We start from the raw sequence: 20,030 nt of genomic DNA, 5'->3' as shown, positions 1-20,030 counted from the left end.
CTTGCTATCGATGTTGCACTCAGCTATCGATAACATTGGGCGCCTAAGATTTGCAGATTTGAAATTGTGTTCAATAAGAAATATAATTTATCAAATATATGTATATAACCATATATGTATATATAAACTACAACTATTTTGTAAGCAATTGCACATTCTTGCAAAAACATATATAAAACTGGAAGCAAAGACTTTATACTAAACAATGCGCTGATGCTCGGCGGCTGTGGTTTCCCCAATCTTCCGGCGGGAGAAGCGTTGATATAAGTAAATGCCCAGCAGTGGAAGCGGCGTCATAATGGCCACTGACACCGGCACCACTGTGGTCAGATCTGCCTGCGGCTGTTCCAAGGTGGTGCGCAAGAAGAATATCGCGATGCCCGTATTCTGGATACCCGTCTCAATGGCAATAGTCAATGAATCCGAAGCACTTTGATTCAACAGCTTGGCCGCCAGCCAGGCGACTGTGTAGCCAAGTCCAGGCAGCGCCAAACCAGCCAAGGCGATCTGTAGACGAGGAGAATTGGTTGCGATTCGATTTATATAGATCAGTCAGTCCACTCACCTGCCAGGAGAACAGCTGGAACAGATAGTAGTTTGTGATGATCGCAAAGATCACAATGAAGAGTATAAGGCATGCAGAGATGGGCTTCAGCAGACGCACCAGCACCTGAGTCACGCGCGGCAGCCAACGCTGGATGGCCAGCCCAATTAACAACGGCACAATCAGGGCTGCACAGTAACTGGCAATCTTGCCGTAAGGCAGCACCATGCCAGCGCGCTCGAAGATTAGCTGACCCAGCGTAAAGACCCAGAGCGGCATTGTGGCAAAGGCGGCCACATTACTAACAGTGGTCATTAGCACAGAGAGATTGATATTCGCGCTGAGCACCGCCGACCAAGTGTTGGATGCACCGCCGCTCGGGGCGATGCCCGTAAAGAACAGGCCCAGCTGCATGGCTGGTGAGTCGGGAAAAATGAAAACGCCCAGGGCATAGCTAAGAAGCGGCATACCCAGAACCTGGGTGATGAAACCAATGCAAGGTCCAACTGGGCGCGTGATCAAGCCTTGCAGGACGTCCACATTGAGTGCAGCCCCAAAATTAATGTAGACCAGCGACATGAGCAGAATGATGGAGCCGACGAAAACGTGATCGATGATCCGCTCCGGTCGCACCACCTGCACGATCAGTGTGCTATCATTGCTGCCGGCATTTTGGGGCGCTGAGCTGGTGTTTTTGGTTGCGTCATAGAGCCGCACCTGGATTCGGGCCTCGCCGAGAAAGTATGCATCGATGCGTATACTGCCATTCCACTGATTGTGCTGCACGTCCTCCATGGAGATGCTTGAATTCACGGCAGGCACACTGACCAACTGAGCGTGCGTACTTTGCAGCCGGAAGCTGTAGCGATCTGTCATCAGCTGCAGATCATCTGTTATGTCGGACAGTGTCAAATGCACTGTGTGGCTGCGCTCCATTTCCAGTTGCAGCAGCGCAGGCTCAAAATGCGCCTGCCAACTGGCGCTGGGCAGCACCTGTTGGCCCAGCATCAGTGCCATAAACAGGCAAACGTTTCCGATAGACATTGCAATCCACTAATGAATTGCAATGCAAACGAATCTTATTTCGTAATCGCGCACTCAACAAGTCGTCAAAAATTATGAACAGAGGAACACCGAATGTGCCGTGTGTATGTTGCCACTGCAATGAAAGTCTGTGCAGTTATTTACAACGAAAAGCGTAAATGACACTAACAAAGTGCGGCACGGAGAAAAACAGAGGCAGCGAGAGAGAGAGAGCTAGTTAGATGAAGTGTGAAACAGCTCAAACTACTCTTGCTTACTGTGAGAGAGCGTGCTAAGCATACAGAATCACAACAACAGATAGCAGATAGCGTGTTGTGCATAGGAATGTAGATGGAACTCTGATTGCGATATTGACTTATGCTCATTATCTTTCTAAAAAATACTCTTCCCTGTAAATAAAATAATAAATGTCTTATAATTTTGTAGATTGTGACAAAGCCTGTAACCCCTTTCGTCTACGCCCTTGCAGAGCACAAAGCCTACCGCGCATACATAAAGAGTAATAACAGTTACACTCATATAGGTTGTCGCCATAGAACTGTGTATGTGTACTCTTTGGCATGCAAATGTGATGGTGTGTGAGCATACGCTTGCTAGCAAGCAAAAGTGACTGTATGTGTGTGTGTGTGAGCTTGCATGCTAAAACAGCTTGCGTGTGTGTATGAAATGTTGTTCACTGAGTGCAGAAGAGAGACAGAGAGAAAGAGGGAGAGTGCATAGTGAGCCGATCTGCCACTTTAAGCTCCGTTTTTTTCGAACAGCTTTTTGAGTTTAATTAACACTGATCAAATTCGCTTTTGAGTCAGTATTATACAAATGCAAAATTTAAGCTTGAATTTAGGTATAAATTAATTTTAAGCGAGTGTCAATTTCAATTTGCCATATTTTATATTAAAATATGTTTGAAGAAAAAAAAAAAGTTTAAAAAGAAAATAAGTTTAATTACGCAGGCTCTATAAATGAATCTTTAAAGAAATCTTTCTGAAAAATACTAAATTTACAGCAGAATTCCATTAAATATTTTGTGTGAGAGTTAAATAGTTTTTAATCTCATTCTAGATTCTAGGAAAGAAGCCTATGTATGTGAAATGTCATAAAATTTGATTAGAAAACGATTAAATTCATTGAGGTTTTGGTTTTTATTGGAATTTAGGATAAATGCCGAAATGTATATAAAACACCATCGCAAACGGCTGTCAGCGGGGAGTGAGGGGTGTGCTTTAGTATCTATAGTGATCGGGCTTGAAGGGTCCTGTCTTGGGCACCCCCAAATAGTTGGCCTGCTTGTCCGTCAGCTTGGTGAGTTTCACTCCCAGTTTATCCAGATGCAGGCTGGCCACCTCTTCGTCCAGCAGCTTGGGGAGAACATGCACACCGACTGTGTATTGGCTGGACTTGGTCCAGAGCTCAATCTGGGCGAGCACCTGGTTGGTGAACGAGTTAGACATCACAAAACTGGGATGTCCATGGGCGCAACCCAGATTAACCAAACGACCCTCAGCCAACAGGATAATGTGCTTGCCGTTGGGCATAGTATAGCGGTCCACCTGCGGCTTAACATTCACCTTCTCCGTGGCATTCTTGTTCAGCCAATCGACATCGATCTCACAGTCGAAATGTCCAATGTTGCACACAATCGAATCGTCGGGCATATTGAGCAGATGCACCGATGTGATAATGTCCCGGCAACCGGTGGTGGTCACATAGATGGAAGCCTCCTTGCTGGCTTCCTCCATAGTGGTCACCTCGTAACCCTCCATGGCTGCCTGCAGCGCGTTAATAGGATCGATTTCGGTGATGATAACGCGACCGCCGAATCCTTTCAGGGCTTGGGCACAGCCTTTGCCCACATCTCCGTAGCCAGCCACACAACAAACTTTGCCCGCAATCATGACGTCCGTGGCACGCTTGATGCCATCAATTAGAGATTCACGGCAGCCATAGAGATTATCGAATTTGCTCTGGATAGAATAGAGAAAGACAGAGGGAGATGGATGATGGATGAGCTATGTACATCAAATCACTGCAAAAGATGTTTTACCTTGGTCACCGAATCGTTCACATTGATCGCTGGCACGCCCAATCGTCCCTCCTTGAACATTTTGTACAGATTGTGCACTCCGGTGGTTGTCTCCTCGCTCAGACCCTTGATGCCCTTCAGATAGTCGGGGAAACGCTCATGTACCAAATTGGTCAGATCACCGCCGTCATCCAGGATCATGTTCAGGGGCTGGCCATCGGGGAAGACGAGCGTCTGTTCAATGCACCACGTGTACTCCTCATCGGTTTCACCCTTCCATGCATACACTGGGACTCCAGTGGCAGCGATTGCCGCCGCCGCATGATCCTGTGTGCTGAAAATATTGCAGCTCGACCATTGCACCTAGTGTAGAGAAGGAATATTTGAACCAACTGTTCATCTAGTGGAAGACCTAGCTTAAGGCTGCTAATTTGGCTAACCTTCCATATTTTGTGACGAAATCATCAAGAACTGATTGTGCAAAGGAAATGAAATTGTTGACAAAGCAAATCTTGATTAGGATCTGAACATGCCTTCGCCTTCTAATTTACATATGGAAGTAAACAACTTAGCATATCAATGGGTTCTTGTGCTGTGACCCCCTGGTGATCCCTCCTAGAGATTATTTGTATTTTTTGTTTGTTTGCTATCAGTGTTGGCGCCTTGAACTCACGCGCGACCCCCAAGCGAGAAAATAGAAATTTTGGTATTGTTATTTCGTTCAATTTGTGATAAGGACTACGGGCACATAGTAACAGAGCTAGAAGGGATTCTTGACTTACCTGAGCACCCAGCTCAACGAGGGTCTCGATCAGCACGGCCGTTTGTACGGTCATGTGGAGGCAGCCGGTGATACGGGCGCCCTTTAGGATTTTCGATGGGCCGTACTTCTTGCGGCATGCCATCAGGCCGGGCATCTCGTTCTCCGCAATGATAATCGCTTTGCGGCCCCATTCAGCCAGACTGATATCGGCTAGAAGACAGACAGAGATAAGATACAATCGGCACACAATATAAACAACGATTAGCACAACGTGCTTTAACCTCTAGCAACATGTGCGCATGCATAAAAAAAAAAAAATGAAAAACAGCATATGTGCGTCCGTGTGGCCAAATTTGCCGGTATAGAATGCGCTGGTTTTATTTTTAACTCACCAACTTTGTACGCGGGCTTGGACATCTTGGATGGGATTGCGAGTACAAAAATAGGATTAAGAGCTGACAACGTAGAGCTGGGAAACCATCGATGCAACCATCGATTACATCGATGGATTTTAATTTTTATGATATATCGATGGACTTTTGTCGATATCGATATATCGCCGCTTTGAGTAACAAATCAAACATCACAGCAGTTGTAACGGACAATGCAGCCAGCATGATACGAGCGTGTGAAATATTACAAAAAAGACACTTTCCTTGCTTCACACACACGCTAAACCTGGTTGTTCAGGATTTAATGGGTGAAGTATTTATAAAAGAAATTGTCAGCAGTGTCAAAAGAATTGTCACGTTCTTTAAGAGCAGCTCTGTTGCAACCGCAAAATTTAAGAACGCTCAAAATACTGACAGCCCTTTAAATTTGCTGCAAGAAGTGCCGACAAGGTGGAACAGCGCGTTCTATATGCTGCAACGGGTCTTACAGACAAGGGAGCCGCTTATTGCGACACTTTTAAAATCGCAAAATGCGCCTACTCCCCTATCTGAAGACCATTTCCGCATTGTACAAGATTTATGCTCTGTTTTGGAGCCGTTTGAGACGGCAACAAAGCACACATCGGCTTCTAAAACTGTAACGGCTTCGCTGGTCATACCGGCAATATTGGCTTTGACCAAATCTTTAGAGTTGCTGTTGCCAAATATGAAGACATCTGTTGGCAGTGATGCATGCAAATTTTTAATGAACGGAATTAAAAAAGACTATATCCGTATGAAGGTAGAACAGTCACAAGGCTAGCGACTTTGCTGGACCCCCGCTTTAATAAAGATGGGTTCCAAAATGTATTTAACGGGCAGCAGGCAGCACAAATACTCGAGGATGAGCTTGCCGTCTTTCAGAATACGAAAGTTCCTGAAATTGAAGAGGAACTACCAAAAGAGAACGATTCCTCATTTTTATTTACATTTATGGACAAAAAAATATCAGAAAAAAGATCAACGGGACGTGCAGATGCGATTGTTATGATGAGGCAGTACTTGGAGCAACGACATGCATCTCATGACATCGATCCGCTACAGTTTTGGAAGGTAATTTATAGAACGCTTTCATTTTATAGTTTTAATGATCCGTTTTGTTTCAGATTAACGAACACCAATTAAATGCACTCAGCTATTGTGCTATTAAATACTTAGCTATTCCAGCTAGCTCTGTGGAAAGTGAGCGCATTTTTAGCAAGGCGGGTGAATTGATTTCTGACCGCCGAGCGTCTTTGAAAGAAAAAAATGTCAATCAATTGATTTTTTTGAACAAAAATGAATGGCTGTTCCCTGAAAACAACAAGACTAATTAATATTTTAGTATTACTTTATTTTAGTAAATATTGAATATTTACTATATCTTTATTAATTTGTTATATTTTTATTTTTTATTTTGTCGATAAGAAAGAAAATGGATCTCTTTTATATTTAAGTTATCTTTCAAATCGTTATGTTGAATTTGTGTTATGACTAATTAATATTTTAGTATTACTTTATTTTAGTAAATATTGAATATTTACTATATCTTTATTAATTTGTTATATTTTTATTGTTTTTATTTTGTCGATAAGAAAGAAAATGGATCTCTTTTATATTTAAGTTATCTTTCAAATCGTTATGTTGAATTTGTGTTATGTTTTGGAAATGAAGATTTAATGAATTAAACTTTTATATTTTCTCTATATTTGTTTATACTCTTTATTCTTATTCTGTAAATATGTACAAGGAAAAGTATGAAATTACAAGAGCTTTATTTACATTTATTTCTATTATGAAAAGTACGACTTTTATACAAATAACGTTTAAAATTTAAAAGGAAAAAATTTTCGATGGAACCATCGATATAATCGATTATTTTTTCCATCGATGGGAAAACCATCGATGGAGCCTTCCATCGATGGTTTCCCAGCTCTATGACAACGACCGAGCTGACAACGCGCGCAACGGTAAGTGACCAAAAATATAAATCTCAAGATCGTATGAAATAAATCGTTCTATCGATTTACGCAATGCAATATGCAAGAGCTTATCGATATAAGTGAGCATTTGCTGCTCAAGTTAAATTAGCGTGTTCTGTCAGGAACTATCGATTACATCATAGTAGGCGTATAGCTACATAAACTACTTATATATATATTCATTACATTAGTAAACAACGTTCTGTGAGGAACACATTTCTAAAATTTTTTATTTATAAATCAAGCAAATTATTAAAAATCTTAATCGTGTATTGTGCAATACTTATCGGCGTGTGAGCAAATTGTATATGTACATGACAGAAAGTTGTCTAGCGCGTTTTCAACCTTTTATAAATTGCTTATACTTACATCAAAATTATATTTGGCAAACCATTTTATACTCAAATGCAAATTTTTTTAAATAATCGAACCGCGCCTTCTGACGATAGTTGGTAAGATTTACAGCACTGCTGGTTATTGCAGCAAACGTGAATTGCCGCACACAGAGATATCGGCGCCATTTTATTTCTCGTCACTCGTCACTCGCTCAATTTCTATCCGCTACTCGTTGCCCCTGGCACACACGCGTTTTCCAAATCGTGCTTTTTTTCGCTCTCAGTTTATTTTTTAGTGTGCGAATTAAACAATTCAATCAGTTAAGCAATCAATTCGCGATATATATGTGCTGGTCAACAAATGACAAATGCATCTAATGCCCTAGCTTTGTGCGCTCATAAATTAAATTGAGTACGTGAGTTGTGCGTTTTTTTTTTTGTTGGGCCGAATGCAAAGTACGACGGCGACGCACAGCTCGACCGCAACGCGACGTTGATGTCAGTTTAAGTGTGTGTGAGTGTTTGTGTGTGTGCAATAAAAAAAAAACTACGAATTGCGAAAGAGCAAAAAAGCAAGAAAAAAAAAAAGGAAGACATAATTCTACGTTCAGCAATAAAAAAAAAAGCGGAGACGAGAGCCCAAAGACTGCGTAAAACATACAAAAGAGGCGCGCGGCGTGAAATGCGCTAATAAAGTAATAACAGCCCATCATTGTTCGGGGAGGGGAGGGGTAAGTGTATGTGTGCAAACGGCTGCGTGGCTCGCATTATATACATAAGTATATAAATAAGTACCAAATCAAGTAAAAAATGAGTTGACAAATTAGTTACTAAAAAAAACATAGGAAAAAATCAGAACTCGTTATAAATAGTTCAAGCAACAAAATGCTCGTTCGTACGCATAGCAAGGCCAAGCGCTTTAAGTGTTAAACAAAATTAATGAAACTAAAAATGCAAAAAAGAAAATTGAAACAAAATACTTGGCGATCGTGGCGCCAAAGTGCAAACTGGAGTTGGTCCAGAATCAGAAACCGCTAAAAAAAATTGAGTCGTGTAGTAGACAAGAGAGCGCCGCGTGTGTTGGAATCCCATAGTGACACTCACACGCACACACACATGCAGCAAAAATACACACGTACACAAAACTCGCATTGAACACACAAACACACACGCATAAGGAGACGCTCACGCGGAATTGCAACAGTGTGACCATCTTTAATTTTAGCTTTATTCTCTTCTATTCAGCTTGGCGTGCGATTGTATGCTTGTGTGCAGTGTTGCATTTTGTGCGTGGACGGGGGGCCGGCTAAAATCCAATGATGTCCGCATTTGAGGATGGCCAACAACAACCACAAGAAGAACAGCAACAACAACAAACTCAAACGCCGCGCACTCCACTAAGACTTACTAATGAAGCCGCTAACAACAATAACACCAGCAGTAGCAGTAGCAGTAGCAGCGGCAGCGGCAGCGGCAGCAAAACCAACAGCAATAATAATGTGAGTACAGCTGCAGCGGTAGCTGCTTTTGCATTCGCCTTTGCCTCCGATTCTAATCTTTGTCCACTATCTCAATTCTCTAGTCCATCATGGGCAAAGTAAAATTACGCGTATCTAGCATACTTCCGGATTCGCTGAGCAAATGGTTCTCACCCAGTGCTGCTGCTAATGTAAATAACAATGCCACGGAACAAGAATCCTCAACATCAAACTCACCGTCGCAGTCGCAGTCCCAACAGTCAACGGCTCAGCTCAATGGCAGCGCCTTGCTGACCACAGAATTCAAACCGAAGCGCAGTCGTCGTCGCATACAGCTGGAAGCTGATGATGCTGGTGATAATGCCGTTGATGACGGTACCAGTGCGCAGGATCTGAATGAAGAGGAAGTCCAGCTGGCCGATAATATAGCTGAACATGATCTGGCCGGCGAGGATGAGCAGACGCGTCGCAACGAATATAATGTTAGCCTTCTGCGTAAACGTCAATTGATAGCCAGTGACGACGACGACGACGACGATGATGAGGATGAGGAGGGCGAGGACGAGGACGACGATGAGCTCGATGAGGGCACACAGCAGAATAACTATCAAATGCAGCAGGCAAATCGCAGTGTTAATTATCGCAGTAGTGCGGCACAGCCGCTACAAAAACGCAAGCGTATTGAGGTAAGTTATCGATATCTGTCACACTTTGATGCAGAGCTAAATGTATAGGTGTTAGGCTGCCTATGGGTATAGCTTAATTACCCATCTATGCCTTAATAGCCAATTCTGTCTTTCATTTAGCTTAACAATTTATAATCGATAGCATTAACTTATCGAGCAAGTCGATTATTATTTGATAGCACTTATTTTATTATAGACTATGACGATTATAAATTGCTTTACCATATCCTTTGCTCTCGATAACTTTGCAAATCCTGCCATTTTGCTTAGCTAATCGCTATCGATAGCAGATAATATAGCAATACTATTAATATAGCAATACTATTAATCTATAGATTTATCATTGTATTGTATTAGCACATCTCTCGATAGCTCTTAATTGACTTTCATTTGCTCTGTTTGCAGCCAACTGAAACTCCGTTTAGCCCTCAGTTCAGCGCCCAACAACGTCGTCCCCCACAGCTGCTTTCCTCGACGCCCGCTATTAGCGACGCAGTGCGCAGCCACTTGACACCTCATCGCTTCTCGACGCATTTGAACCTGTACGGAAATCAGCGTCAGCGCGAGCCCGCCTACAATTTCATGTCCACCTCGGCCGGTGGCAGCAACAGCAACATCGGCAACACCAACATCAACAACATCATCAACGAAGCAGCTGTTGCCACCAGCGGTGATTTGCCAATGAGGTAAGCCTTCGTCCTATATCGCAATCGCAAATCCAATCGAAATCGATATATCAAATGCTAATCTCTCATAATCTTTCACCTTCCATTGATGCAGCTCGCGACGCTCGTTGAATATTGCGCCAATGACTGAACGCCGCGAGACGGCGCTGCCCAGCTACAAGCGACAATCGCTGCTGGGTCATCGCGGGCTGACGACCAACTGGCGCAGCTATCAGACCATCAACGAGGAGGCACCCAACGAGGAGCAGCAGCAGCAGCAGCAGCAGGCAAACAATAATAATAATAACACTATAAAATTAACTAAACGTAGCACAGATTTGCAATCTGAATGCGAGAGTAATGAGAGCCAGGCAGCGGCTGGACGTATGCACAACAACAACAACATCAGCAGCTACAACAACATCATCAAACAGAATAACAATAGCAATAGCAACTCGTTATTTTATGGCAATTTACAGAGCCGCAAATCGGTATTCAATCAAAATGTGGCGTCATCAATGCTGCACCAGAATCAACTTCATCATAATTCAACATTATCGCTCAACTCATTGAATAATCGTCGCCGTTTCAATGCCTCCATATATGGCAGCACATCGGCATTGAGCGATAGCCGACTGTTAAGCACTACCAGCAGCAACAGTAACAGTATCCTAACTGGGAACTCACCATTCTATCAGGGACCCACCGCTTTTGGCGGCAGTTCGGCAAACAATCGTTGCTTTAGCCAAGGCAATTTGACAAACATTATCAATTCTGGTGGCAGCTCGCCGGCGGCATCGAATAGCGATAGCGTTTGCAGCAACAGCAATCAGCAATTGTTCTTGGGACGTCATACAATTGGCGGCAACATTGGCAGCTACGGCATGAAGCCCGTCGAGATGCGTCCCCGTGCCAATCTCTCTTCAATAGGCGTTGCCAAGGACAGCAGCGGGCTCAATGTGACTGGCCTGTCGCAGACAGCTCAACGTATACTCAATCTGCTTGAGAATCATCGAACGCCTCTAATGGATGCCAAGAAAATGGGCAGCACGTTGCGTGAACTTAAGATGCAGCGGACCTCTAGAAATTTGAACAACGCCAGCATCAACAACAACATCAGCTGCAACAACCATAGCAATAAACCGTACGCCTATCCAAATCATTCGCGTGCTGGCACCGGCAACAACATCACCATCTGCAACAGCCGCAACAGCACCGCTGCCGATTTGGAATGCAAGTCCAACCTGTTGGTGCCGACCATGTTGCAATTGCTTGAGCGTCGTCGCTTGACTCGTGTCTCGGGAAGTACACGTACTTTGGTCGATTCCATGCAGCTGGAGGAGCAACAGAGGCTGCATCATCGCCCACAGTCACAGCAGCAGCAGCAGCAGCAGCCGCTGCAACAGCCTGCAAATGCGACACCAAACAGTTTCAATAATAGCAACAAATCAACGAACTCGGGCTCGGGGACCCAGAATCATACGAATAAGATGCGTTCACGTCTATCTCATCAGGTGCGCAAGGATGCGCGCAGTGCAGAGGAGCAACAGATGCCAGCGCCAATCGATTTGCCCAATATTCGTTTCCCGATGATGGCCAATGAACCGAAATTCGATTTGATTATTGCACCGCCGGGTGGACTAGCAACAACTTCAGTCGCAACTCAGCAACAGAAGTTGCCGAAGCTCAACAACGGCAACAACGGTAGCAGTAGCAACAATCGTCGCCGTCGTTTTCAATTTGCATCACCGATTCCAGTTGTATGCGCCGATCCTACCGAGGAGTCACCACCACTCCAAAAACGCGCAAAGCAAACAGCATATAAATTCTCGGAGCCGCTTCCATTGGATGCGCCGAAGCAGAGCGCTTCACCAAAAGCGTTGCAGTTCAATGGTGAGTCGACAACAACAACCATCAGCAGTAGCAGCAGCAGCAGCAACAACAACAACACCACCAAGAACAGCAACAGCACTGATTATCAATTGCCCAAGCCGACAGCAACATTTGGATTTGGTGATCAGTTCAAGAAATCCGCCAGCGAATGGGAGTGCGAGGCGTGCATGTTGCGTAACAAGCAGGAGTTGCACAAATGTGTTGCCTGCGAAACACCAAAGCCGAAGGCAAAGACAGCAGCAGCAACATCAGCAACAGAAACATCAGCAGCAGTAGCAACATCAGCAACTGCAACATCAACAGCAGCAACTGCTATGCCAGCAGTAACACTCGGCTTCAGCGGCTTTGGGGATCGATTCAAGCAACCGAGCAACAATTGGGAGTGCAATGCGTGCATGTTGTCGAACAAGGATGAGCATAGCAAGTGCATTGCATGCGAGACGCCGCGCAAGACGAGCAGCAATGCCTGCCCAGTAAGCATCTCCAATATTGCGGGCAGCAACAGTGTTAGCAACAGTAGCAGCAGCTTTGCCAGCAGCAACAACAACAGCAACAACAGCTTTCCCATGGGCTTTGGGGATGCCTTCAAGCGTCCGTCCAATATGTGGGAATGCAGCAGTTGCATGATCCTAAGTCCGGCTACTGTTAAGGAATGTCCTGCCTGTCTGACACCAAATCCCAAGAGCAACAGCAACGCTGCCAGCAGCACCACCAACAACAGCAGCAGCAGCTTTAAATTTGGTTTTGCCAGTGCCGGAAATGCTGAGCCGCCGAAACCAGATGCTGGCTTCCAGCAACTGATCAAGGCCCAAAAGTCGAGCACCTGGAGTTGTGAGGCCTGCATGACGCAGAACGATGTGAGCCGCAACAAATGCATTTGCTGTGAGCAACAGAAGCCGGGTGCTACGGCGGAAGCAGTCGGCACGGCAGCGGTGCCCAAGTTTATGTTCGGTTTTCCAGCTAAATCGACAGCAGCAGCAACAACACCAACAACATCTGCTGCTGCAATAAGCACGTCAGGCACAGCAACAAGTTTCGCACCAGCTACCTCGTCGTTCACATTTGGTTTTGCAGCAGCTGCAGCAGCAACAGCTGGCAAGGATGTGGCCGATAGCAACAAGCCTCAAACAACAACAACAACAACGTCAGCACCAGCAGCAACAACGACGACAGCAACAACGGCAGCAGCAGCAGCAGCTACCATCACAACAACAACAACAACTGCAAGCCTAAATACCTTTAAATTTGGCGCTCCAACAACAGCTGCTAAAACACTTGGCTTTACATTTGGTGCTCCACCAGCACCAGCACCAGCAGCAACAGCAGCACCACAGCAGCAACAGTTGTCGTTAGCCGCGCCAAAAGCGAGCACTGCTTTAACAGCAACAAGCAGCAGCGGCCTAGGCTTGTTTACGGCAACAACTGTGACGGTGGCGCCAACAGCAACAACAACAACAGCAGCAGCAGTACCAATATTTGCATTTGGCAGCAGCATGAGTAGCACTGCAGCAACAACATCAACAACAACAAGCGCAGCGGCAACCTCAAAGCCGGTTGCCAGCAATTTGTTCAATTTGGGCGGCTTTACGCCACTTGCTGTCGTCTCCAGCAGCAGCAGCAGCAGCAACAACAACAACAATACCAGCAGCTTTAAACCAGCAACAACACCAATGTTCACTTTCGGCAGCAACAACAACAACAATAATGTCGTTAGCAGCAGCAGCAGCAGCGCAACGCCGCTGGCAGCAGCTGGAACAAAAACAACATCGGTGCTCTTTGGGTCACAGACACCAACAATAGCTGCAACAGCAACATCGATAGCTAGCTTTGCATCACCATCAGCAACAGTTACTACAGCGGCTGGCTTTGCGTCAGGCTCCACAGCGCCAACATTTACCTTTGGCAGTCTAGGAGCTGCAAAAACAACAGCACCAACTGTGGTCAGCAGCAGCACCAACAGCAGTAGCAGCAGCAGCAGCAGCAACAACAACACCAAAACTTTCTTTTTTGGTTCGCCAGCAGCAACAACAACAACGACAGCAGCAACAATTGGCGCGCCAACAGCAGCTGGCAGCAACATCTTTGGCTCCATTGGAGCCGCCAAGAGCAGCAATGCACCGACCAGCAGCAACACAACGCCGCTGTTCACCTTTGGCAGCGCCAGCAACATGAACGCCAATGCTAATGCGAACAGCAACAACAACATCGGCAGCAACAGCAGCTTTACCAGCTCGCCAACATTTAATTTTGGTGGTCCCAAGCCAACAGCAACATCGTTAGCTACTGGCAACAATACAGCAGCTGCGACAACATCAACAGCAGCTACGCTGAGCAGCTTTGGTTGGCCCACAGCAGCAGCAACAACATCGAAGGCAGCAACACCATTTTCAGCCGCAACTCCTTTTGCCAATAGTCCTGCCACAAGTGCTGGAGCAGCTGCACCGTTGCACATTTTTGGCAGCGGCAGCGGCATCAGCAACAATCTGTTTGGCAGCAACACTGCAGCAACAAAAACCACAAATGCTATGCAACCGCCGTCGACCAGTTCACCATTCGGGGCAGCAGCAACTGCAGGAGCTGGATCATCAACGGCTCAGCCAAATGCGGGCAACGGACCCATCTCCACACTCTTTGGCAATGTGAACAGTCCGTTCAGTTCGAACACTGGCGGATTAGCCAATAGCATCGGCACCAGCAGCATCACCTCGCCGTTAACCAACATATTTGGGTCCGGCAACAACACTCAGAAACCAGCAACTGGAGCAGGAGCAACATCAGCACCACCACCAACGGGAGCAACAGCACCAAAAATGGCATTTAATTTCACTCCAGCCACTACGGTAAGTGGACTAGAATTTATTTCAATTTGTACACCAATTTAATCGTCATTCCTTGTGTTTGCCTTAAACAGCCTGCAGGTGGCGTATTCAATTTCGGCTCGAATGCCGCCGCCGCTGGCGCTGCTGGCGACAGCAGCGCGCTGCCAAAGCCAGCGTTCAACTTTACGGACGTTGCACCGCAGACGCCGGCATTTAACTTCTCAGCGAATACAGCAACTGCTGGTAATGCGGGCAACCGCGATGTAAGTTTCTAAACACACTAACAACATTTAACAAAAGAACAGAATAGAAGTCATATACATTAATCAGCTTCAGCCAAGCAACACTTGTAGTAAATGGTTTAAAGGAGACACAATCTAGATATATATTTATATATATATCTAGATTTCTATATAAATATATATTTTTGCAATTTCTATTGTTGCTGTTAGCGGCTGTTCTTTTTATTATTTGATTACGTTTGATCATCTACAATTAATGTGCATGCATTTGCGGCAGTGTTGTTAAATGTCGTTAATTGTGCGTGTCTGTTTCTGTTATCGATATTTATCGATGGCACATGCATTCACGCCATAATTTTAGTCACAAATATAAACATAATATTTTCATTTTGTACTTATATTATTTTTCTTCTTGTCTTTATTTTTTATTTCTCTTCTTTCATCTGTTGATTGTTGTCCGGCTCTCTCTATCTCTATGTACTGTTGGAAAATCCCCGAAAAAAAACCCAAACAAATCAAATGTATTCAATTGTACTATCTCCCCCCAAAACCCAACCCGCTAAAAATTATGTAAAACGTATATACCCAATTTGCGGGGACGTGGAACGGGCACGAATTCACTATAATTTTGCTGTCATATACTACTATCTACTACTATTACTACTACCTACTACTACTACTACTACTGCTGCTGCGCTGTACTGTGCTGTGCTGCTACTACCAATTAATGCCACCTACTGCTACTACTCCAACTATTACCACTATTTGAACGGGGTTGGCCTATTGAAGTCAGTAAGATCGGAACGACTTTTCCAGTTCGGGGCTACTGGGCCATCAACGGATGCTGGAGCATCATCCTCCATGATGCCAGCAACCAATAATCAAATGTTCAATTTTACCGCCACAGCGCAGCCCATGCAGGTAAACCAAAAGAAAAAATAAAGTGGACCGTAATTCGATACCTTTATATAATTAATATGTAACACTAAATATCCATATTTAATATGTATTAATTAATATGTAAATTTATTATGATGTATTGTAGAAGTATTTAGTTTAACATTTGTAAAGGATATTTTAATTTAATATAATATCATTTCTCACTTCGCATGATTTTGTATCCATTCAAAGCAGTGCTTGTCAAACTGCACACTATTCTCATATCAATTATTGTTAATGTATGTGTATGAATCTCGTTGGTGTTGGTTCTACTCCTCTCATCTCCGCATGATGATCTGCCGACAAGCACTAAAAACAAATAAGCTTTTTCACGACTAATATAACATTTACATATCAAATTCTCTTTCTCAAATTCCCATTTCCCCTCACTCTCTTACGCACACACGAACACAAAACATTACATTCTTGCATTTACAGCTTTTTCTTGATTCAAAGCTTTTGTTAAAGTAAACCAATCACATAATTTCACATAAACATATGTACATACCCACTAAATACATACATACATACAAAAAAAAAAATCCCATAAAATATCCCAAACAATGTTGAACAGCAACAAATGGTGTACAAACTGTTAACTGAAAAGAAGATATGCAAATTTATTTGCATTTTTTCTTTGACCTTTTCATTTGCGCTCACGTACACACAACAAAATTCAATTATAAAAAAAAAAAAAAGGAATTAAAATTATCAAAGAACGTTTTAAAAACGAAAACTCCCCTTCTACCTATTCAAATATTTTTTTGCAGTCAACGCCAAGCGCCGCACCGTTCCAATTTAATGCCGGTTCGCCCGCGTCATCTAATATATTCGCGTAAGTAGTGTGACAGAGATGGCAAGAGTGACACAGCTGCTGCAAAACAGATCAGAGTGAGCAGAAAATGTGTGTTAGAACGGAAGAAAAAGAGAGTGTTTTTGTTTAATTTGGCCTAATGTTGAATTGAAACACACGTACATACACGCGCACATAAATATGTATCCAAACAAACAAACAAACACAGACACAGACACACAAAATAATTGATTACTTACACAAACAATAACATATGCATTATATTAACATTTACAAGTTTTTGCATTGCATTCGTTTTAAATAATTTTGTAAGGCACTTTTATGTTACCCATTTAACAAAAAAAGAATAAAATAAAAAAATATTTGTCTTATTTCGCACATACAATTTGTAAATGTGTTTGAGCCATATGTTGATCATTCCTGTGTGAGTGTGTCATGTCCCTAACTAAATATATATGTGTGTGCGTATGTGTGCGCGTATGTAATAGAATGCAGCAAAGCAAAAAGCTCTCGTTTACTCAAAATGGCTATGCTGCATATTTGCTCCCTCTCTCTCTTTGGCTCTCTGTTTCTCCTGCTCTTCTGCTCCCTGCATTACTGTATGCAAGCGGCGTACGAGTGTTTGGGGATCATCCTGAACTAATCCCAATTCTTTTTCTCAGTTTCAATCCACCACCAAATGCTGGCGGCCCCATGCAGAATCCTCGCCGGAAGATGCGCGCCACGGCGCGTCGACTACCGCCTCGGTAGAAATGGAAATGGGCGCAGCAACAGTAGCAGCCGCCAACGCCAACGATGACACCACGGGACAACAATTGACAACAGTAGGACAGGGACGGGGATGTGAAAGTGGAAATATGGCAACGGAACGGCAGCAACTGAGGCACAACGACAGCAACACAACGACGACAACTTGTGACGGTGAGCAGCAACAGCAGCAGCAGCAGCAGCAGCAGCAGCAAGAAGAGGAAGTACACAGGACGACGACAGGGACGACAGTGAGCTGCTCACCTGGACAGCAAGCGCTAATGGCGAAGCTCAGCTTGCAGCGACGCAGCAGCCGGCTGCACGAGCGCCAGCAGCCATTTCACAATGAGCCGCAGCAACGGCGACAGCAGCAACAAAAACAAAGACTACTCAACAAATATCGCTTTGTGCGCAGCCCCACATCGGCAACAACAGCGACAGCAGAAGCAGCGGCGGAAGCAGCAACAACAACAGTAGCGACAGCTAGCGTTGCCAGATCGTACAAAGGCAGCTTACTGAGCAAACGACCTATGCGCAAAATAAACTGCACTGCCAGCATTAACCGTAATAATAACAACAACAACAATATCGATAGCAGCAGCACCACCAGTAGCAATGTCGACGTCGCTGGAGTAGTCTCTCCAGCATCGCCGCACATGCGTCGCAGTCGCTACAAGTTGGTGCGCCGCCGCAGCGCTGCCGACTGAACTAGAGAGGAGAGCTGCAATGCAACGATAGTTGAAGATCAGACGACTTAGCAGAACGACAGACTGCAAACAGTTTACAACACTACTACTAATAAACAACAACAACAAATAAAACGGATTGACGGAAATGAACTTTTTGGAAATCATCATTATATAATATATATACATATATAAGTTTTTGTTTTCCTATGAGCCTGCGCTCTGGTCAACATGAACAGCAGCAAGTATAAGCAGAAGAGGAAGAAGAACAAGATGCGCAAGTCTTATAAAATTTAGTTATCTAGTTTCATTTTTTTTTTCTTAACTTAACTCTTAAATTAATTTTTGTTGATTTGTCAAATTTTAGAACCCAAATTATACATATTATATATATATTATAATAAAACTAAAAAAAAATACGAAAAGGAAGAAAAGAAAAATCAAGCCAGTCGGGTAAATAAAACACTTACAAACACTTTGAAGAGCCGTTAATTTCCAGCAAAACAATAGAAAGAAGAAATGTGAAAAAGTAAACAACAACAATTTGTAAATTTGCCTTGTGTATTTTCAATTTTTTGTTGTTGTTTTTTTTTCTAATTCATATATATATATATATATGATGCGCTTTTATAAACATAAATAAATATTTAACATATGTATTTATAAAACAGAAAACTAAACGATAATTATGTAATAATTATGTTGTGAAAATGTAAAGAACATGTTAAGGAAGAGAGACGAAGAGGAAAAGAAAGCCAAGATATAGCGCAAAAAGAAAACTATATATATATATATATATATATATATATACATAATATATATGTTAAATGGATTCATTTGTTTAGACAATTTTTTAAGTGCAACCATATTTTGTTGGCGCTGCATAACGGTTATCTAGGCAAGAAAAAACAAAAGGCAAAAAAAAAACAACTTATGAAGCAAGTATAAAATAGTTTATGTTGTTAAATCAGTTAAGATTCGATTCGTAAACTTCCGTTTCCGTCTCTGAAAATTCAGGAAACTCAAAACAACATCAGCCGAAACAAAATCAACTTACTATATATATATAGTTAAGCAACAACTACAATTATAAAAAAAGAGCGTGTTTTTTACGAAAGATAAAGATGAAAAAACAAAAGTGACAAAAAAAAACTGGAACCCGAAGTCTTAGAGTTAAGAAAGAAAAAAAAAAAAAAAAAAAAAACATGGACAGTTGAAAAATTGAAATCATAAATGTAAATAAGTAAATATAAACGGTATGATAATTAAAAACGTGACAAAAAATAAGATGATATTGCCTTTGTTAATAAACTCATTTGCAGAATTCAAATTCCAATTTGTCGGATAAAGCGCGCGCGAAGTCCATAATTTGATTGGCAGCACTGTAGGCGAGCAAGCGCGCTCCAATAGTAAAACTGCTTTAATTTTGACGACAAACAGTGGTGCCAAGTAACTGCCAAGCTAGGGATGCAGCGATTGCAGTTACAATTTTATCGTTTTATTCTGATTGCTGCTTCAAATTAGAATACCATTTATATTTTGTTGATAGAAAAAAAAAAAAAAAAAAAAAAATAATTGGCATGTAAAACCTGAATTAAATTTGTACTTAATCATTTATGTATGATTTAAACAAGGCTCAGCGTATCGGCTATATCATAACATTAACATCTATATTTATTACTGCTTTATAGGTATTTTATATTTGCATATAACATTTATAAAAAATTTATACGGGAATAATATTTGACGGTTACTTTTGATCAATTTATAAAAGCTAACGTAGTGTTTTTAACGATATAGTAGTTGCTATCGATACATGACTTTATCTTATTAGACCAATTCAAGCTTGACTTATTCTGTGAGCTCGTGGCGTTTGCAAGTTTTTAATTTCCTATACACAAATGGATAGAATTTTCAAAAGTATCTTATTTACTATATTGAAAAAACGATTAGCTTACGATAT

The 20,030-nt window shown here is 42.8% G+C and overlaps 4 protein-coding genes across 9 annotated transcripts; 2 read left to right on the top strand and 2 right to left on the bottom strand.

Moving 5' to 3' along the window:
• Positions 1-64: 64 nt before the first annotated feature.
• Positions 65-1,842, bottom strand: LOC108618221 (ileal sodium/bile acid cotransporter). The gene is made up of 2 exons (XM_018014147.2): positions 566-1,842; positions 65-507 (listed from the first exon to the last, which is right to left on the bottom strand). Exons 1-2 carry the CDS (start codon positions 1,586-1,588, stop codon positions 199-201), a joined length of 1,332 nt encoding a protein of 443 aa, XP_017869636.1. The 5' UTR covers positions 1,589-1,842; the 3' UTR covers positions 65-198.
• Positions 1,843-2,708: 866 nt separating this feature from the next.
• Ahcy (adenosylhomocysteinase) lies at positions 2,709-6,805 on the bottom strand. Its single transcript, XM_018014144.2, has 5 exons — positions 6,728-6,805; positions 4,764-4,835; positions 4,391-4,581; positions 3,630-3,971; positions 2,709-3,549 (listed from the first exon to the last, which is right to left on the bottom strand). Exons 2-5 carry the CDS (start codon positions 4,786-4,788, stop codon positions 2,809-2,811), a joined length of 1,299 nt encoding a protein of 432 aa, XP_017869633.1. The 5' UTR covers positions 4,789-4,835; positions 6,728-6,805; the 3' UTR covers positions 2,709-2,808.
• LOC149267910 (zinc finger BED domain-containing protein 4-like) lies at positions 5,294-6,714 on the top strand. Its single transcript, XM_089473291.1, has 3 exons — positions 5,294-5,331; positions 5,528-5,855; positions 5,909-6,714. Exons 1-3 carry the CDS (start codon positions 5,294-5,296, stop codon positions 6,116-6,118), a joined length of 576 nt encoding a protein of 191 aa, XP_089329417.1. The 3' UTR covers positions 6,119-6,714.
• Positions 6,806-6,940: 135 nt separating the features above from the next.
• On the top strand, positions 6,941-18,997 carry Nup153 (nucleoporin 153). 6 transcript variants are annotated; one of them, XM_089474495.1, is made up of 9 exons: positions 7,281-7,829; positions 8,344-8,597; positions 8,681-9,262; positions 9,668-9,948; positions 10,043-14,660; positions 14,732-14,902; positions 15,671-15,802; positions 16,591-16,655; positions 17,297-17,526. In XM_089474495.1, exons 2-9 carry the CDS (start codon positions 8,415-8,417, stop codon positions 17,382-17,384), a joined length of 6,120 nt encoding a protein of 2,039 aa, XP_089330621.1. In that variant the 5' UTR covers positions 7,281-7,829; positions 8,344-8,414; the 3' UTR covers positions 17,385-17,526. The 6 variants fall into 6 exon arrangements, with proteins under 6 accessions (XP_089330619.1, XP_089330621.1, XP_089330622.1 ...); XM_089474493.1 differs by lacking the exons at positions 7,281-7,829; positions 16,591-16,655 and adding an exon at positions 6,941-7,215 and having other exon boundaries at positions 17,297-18,997; XM_089474496.1 differs by lacking the exon at positions 15,671-15,802 and having other exon boundaries at positions 7,282-7,829.
• The last annotated feature ends 1,033 nt before the right edge of the window (positions 18,998-20,030 follow it).

This window comes from Drosophila arizonae, chromosome X (assembly GCF_054131065.1).
Source record: "Drosophila arizonae isolate 15081-1271.41 chromosome X, UAZ_ARI_1.0, whole genome shotgun sequence".
NCBI classification, from domain to species: Eukaryota; Metazoa; Arthropoda; class Insecta; order Diptera; family Drosophilidae; genus Drosophila; species Drosophila arizonae.
This window is presented reverse-complemented; position numbering and strand designations above follow the sequence as displayed.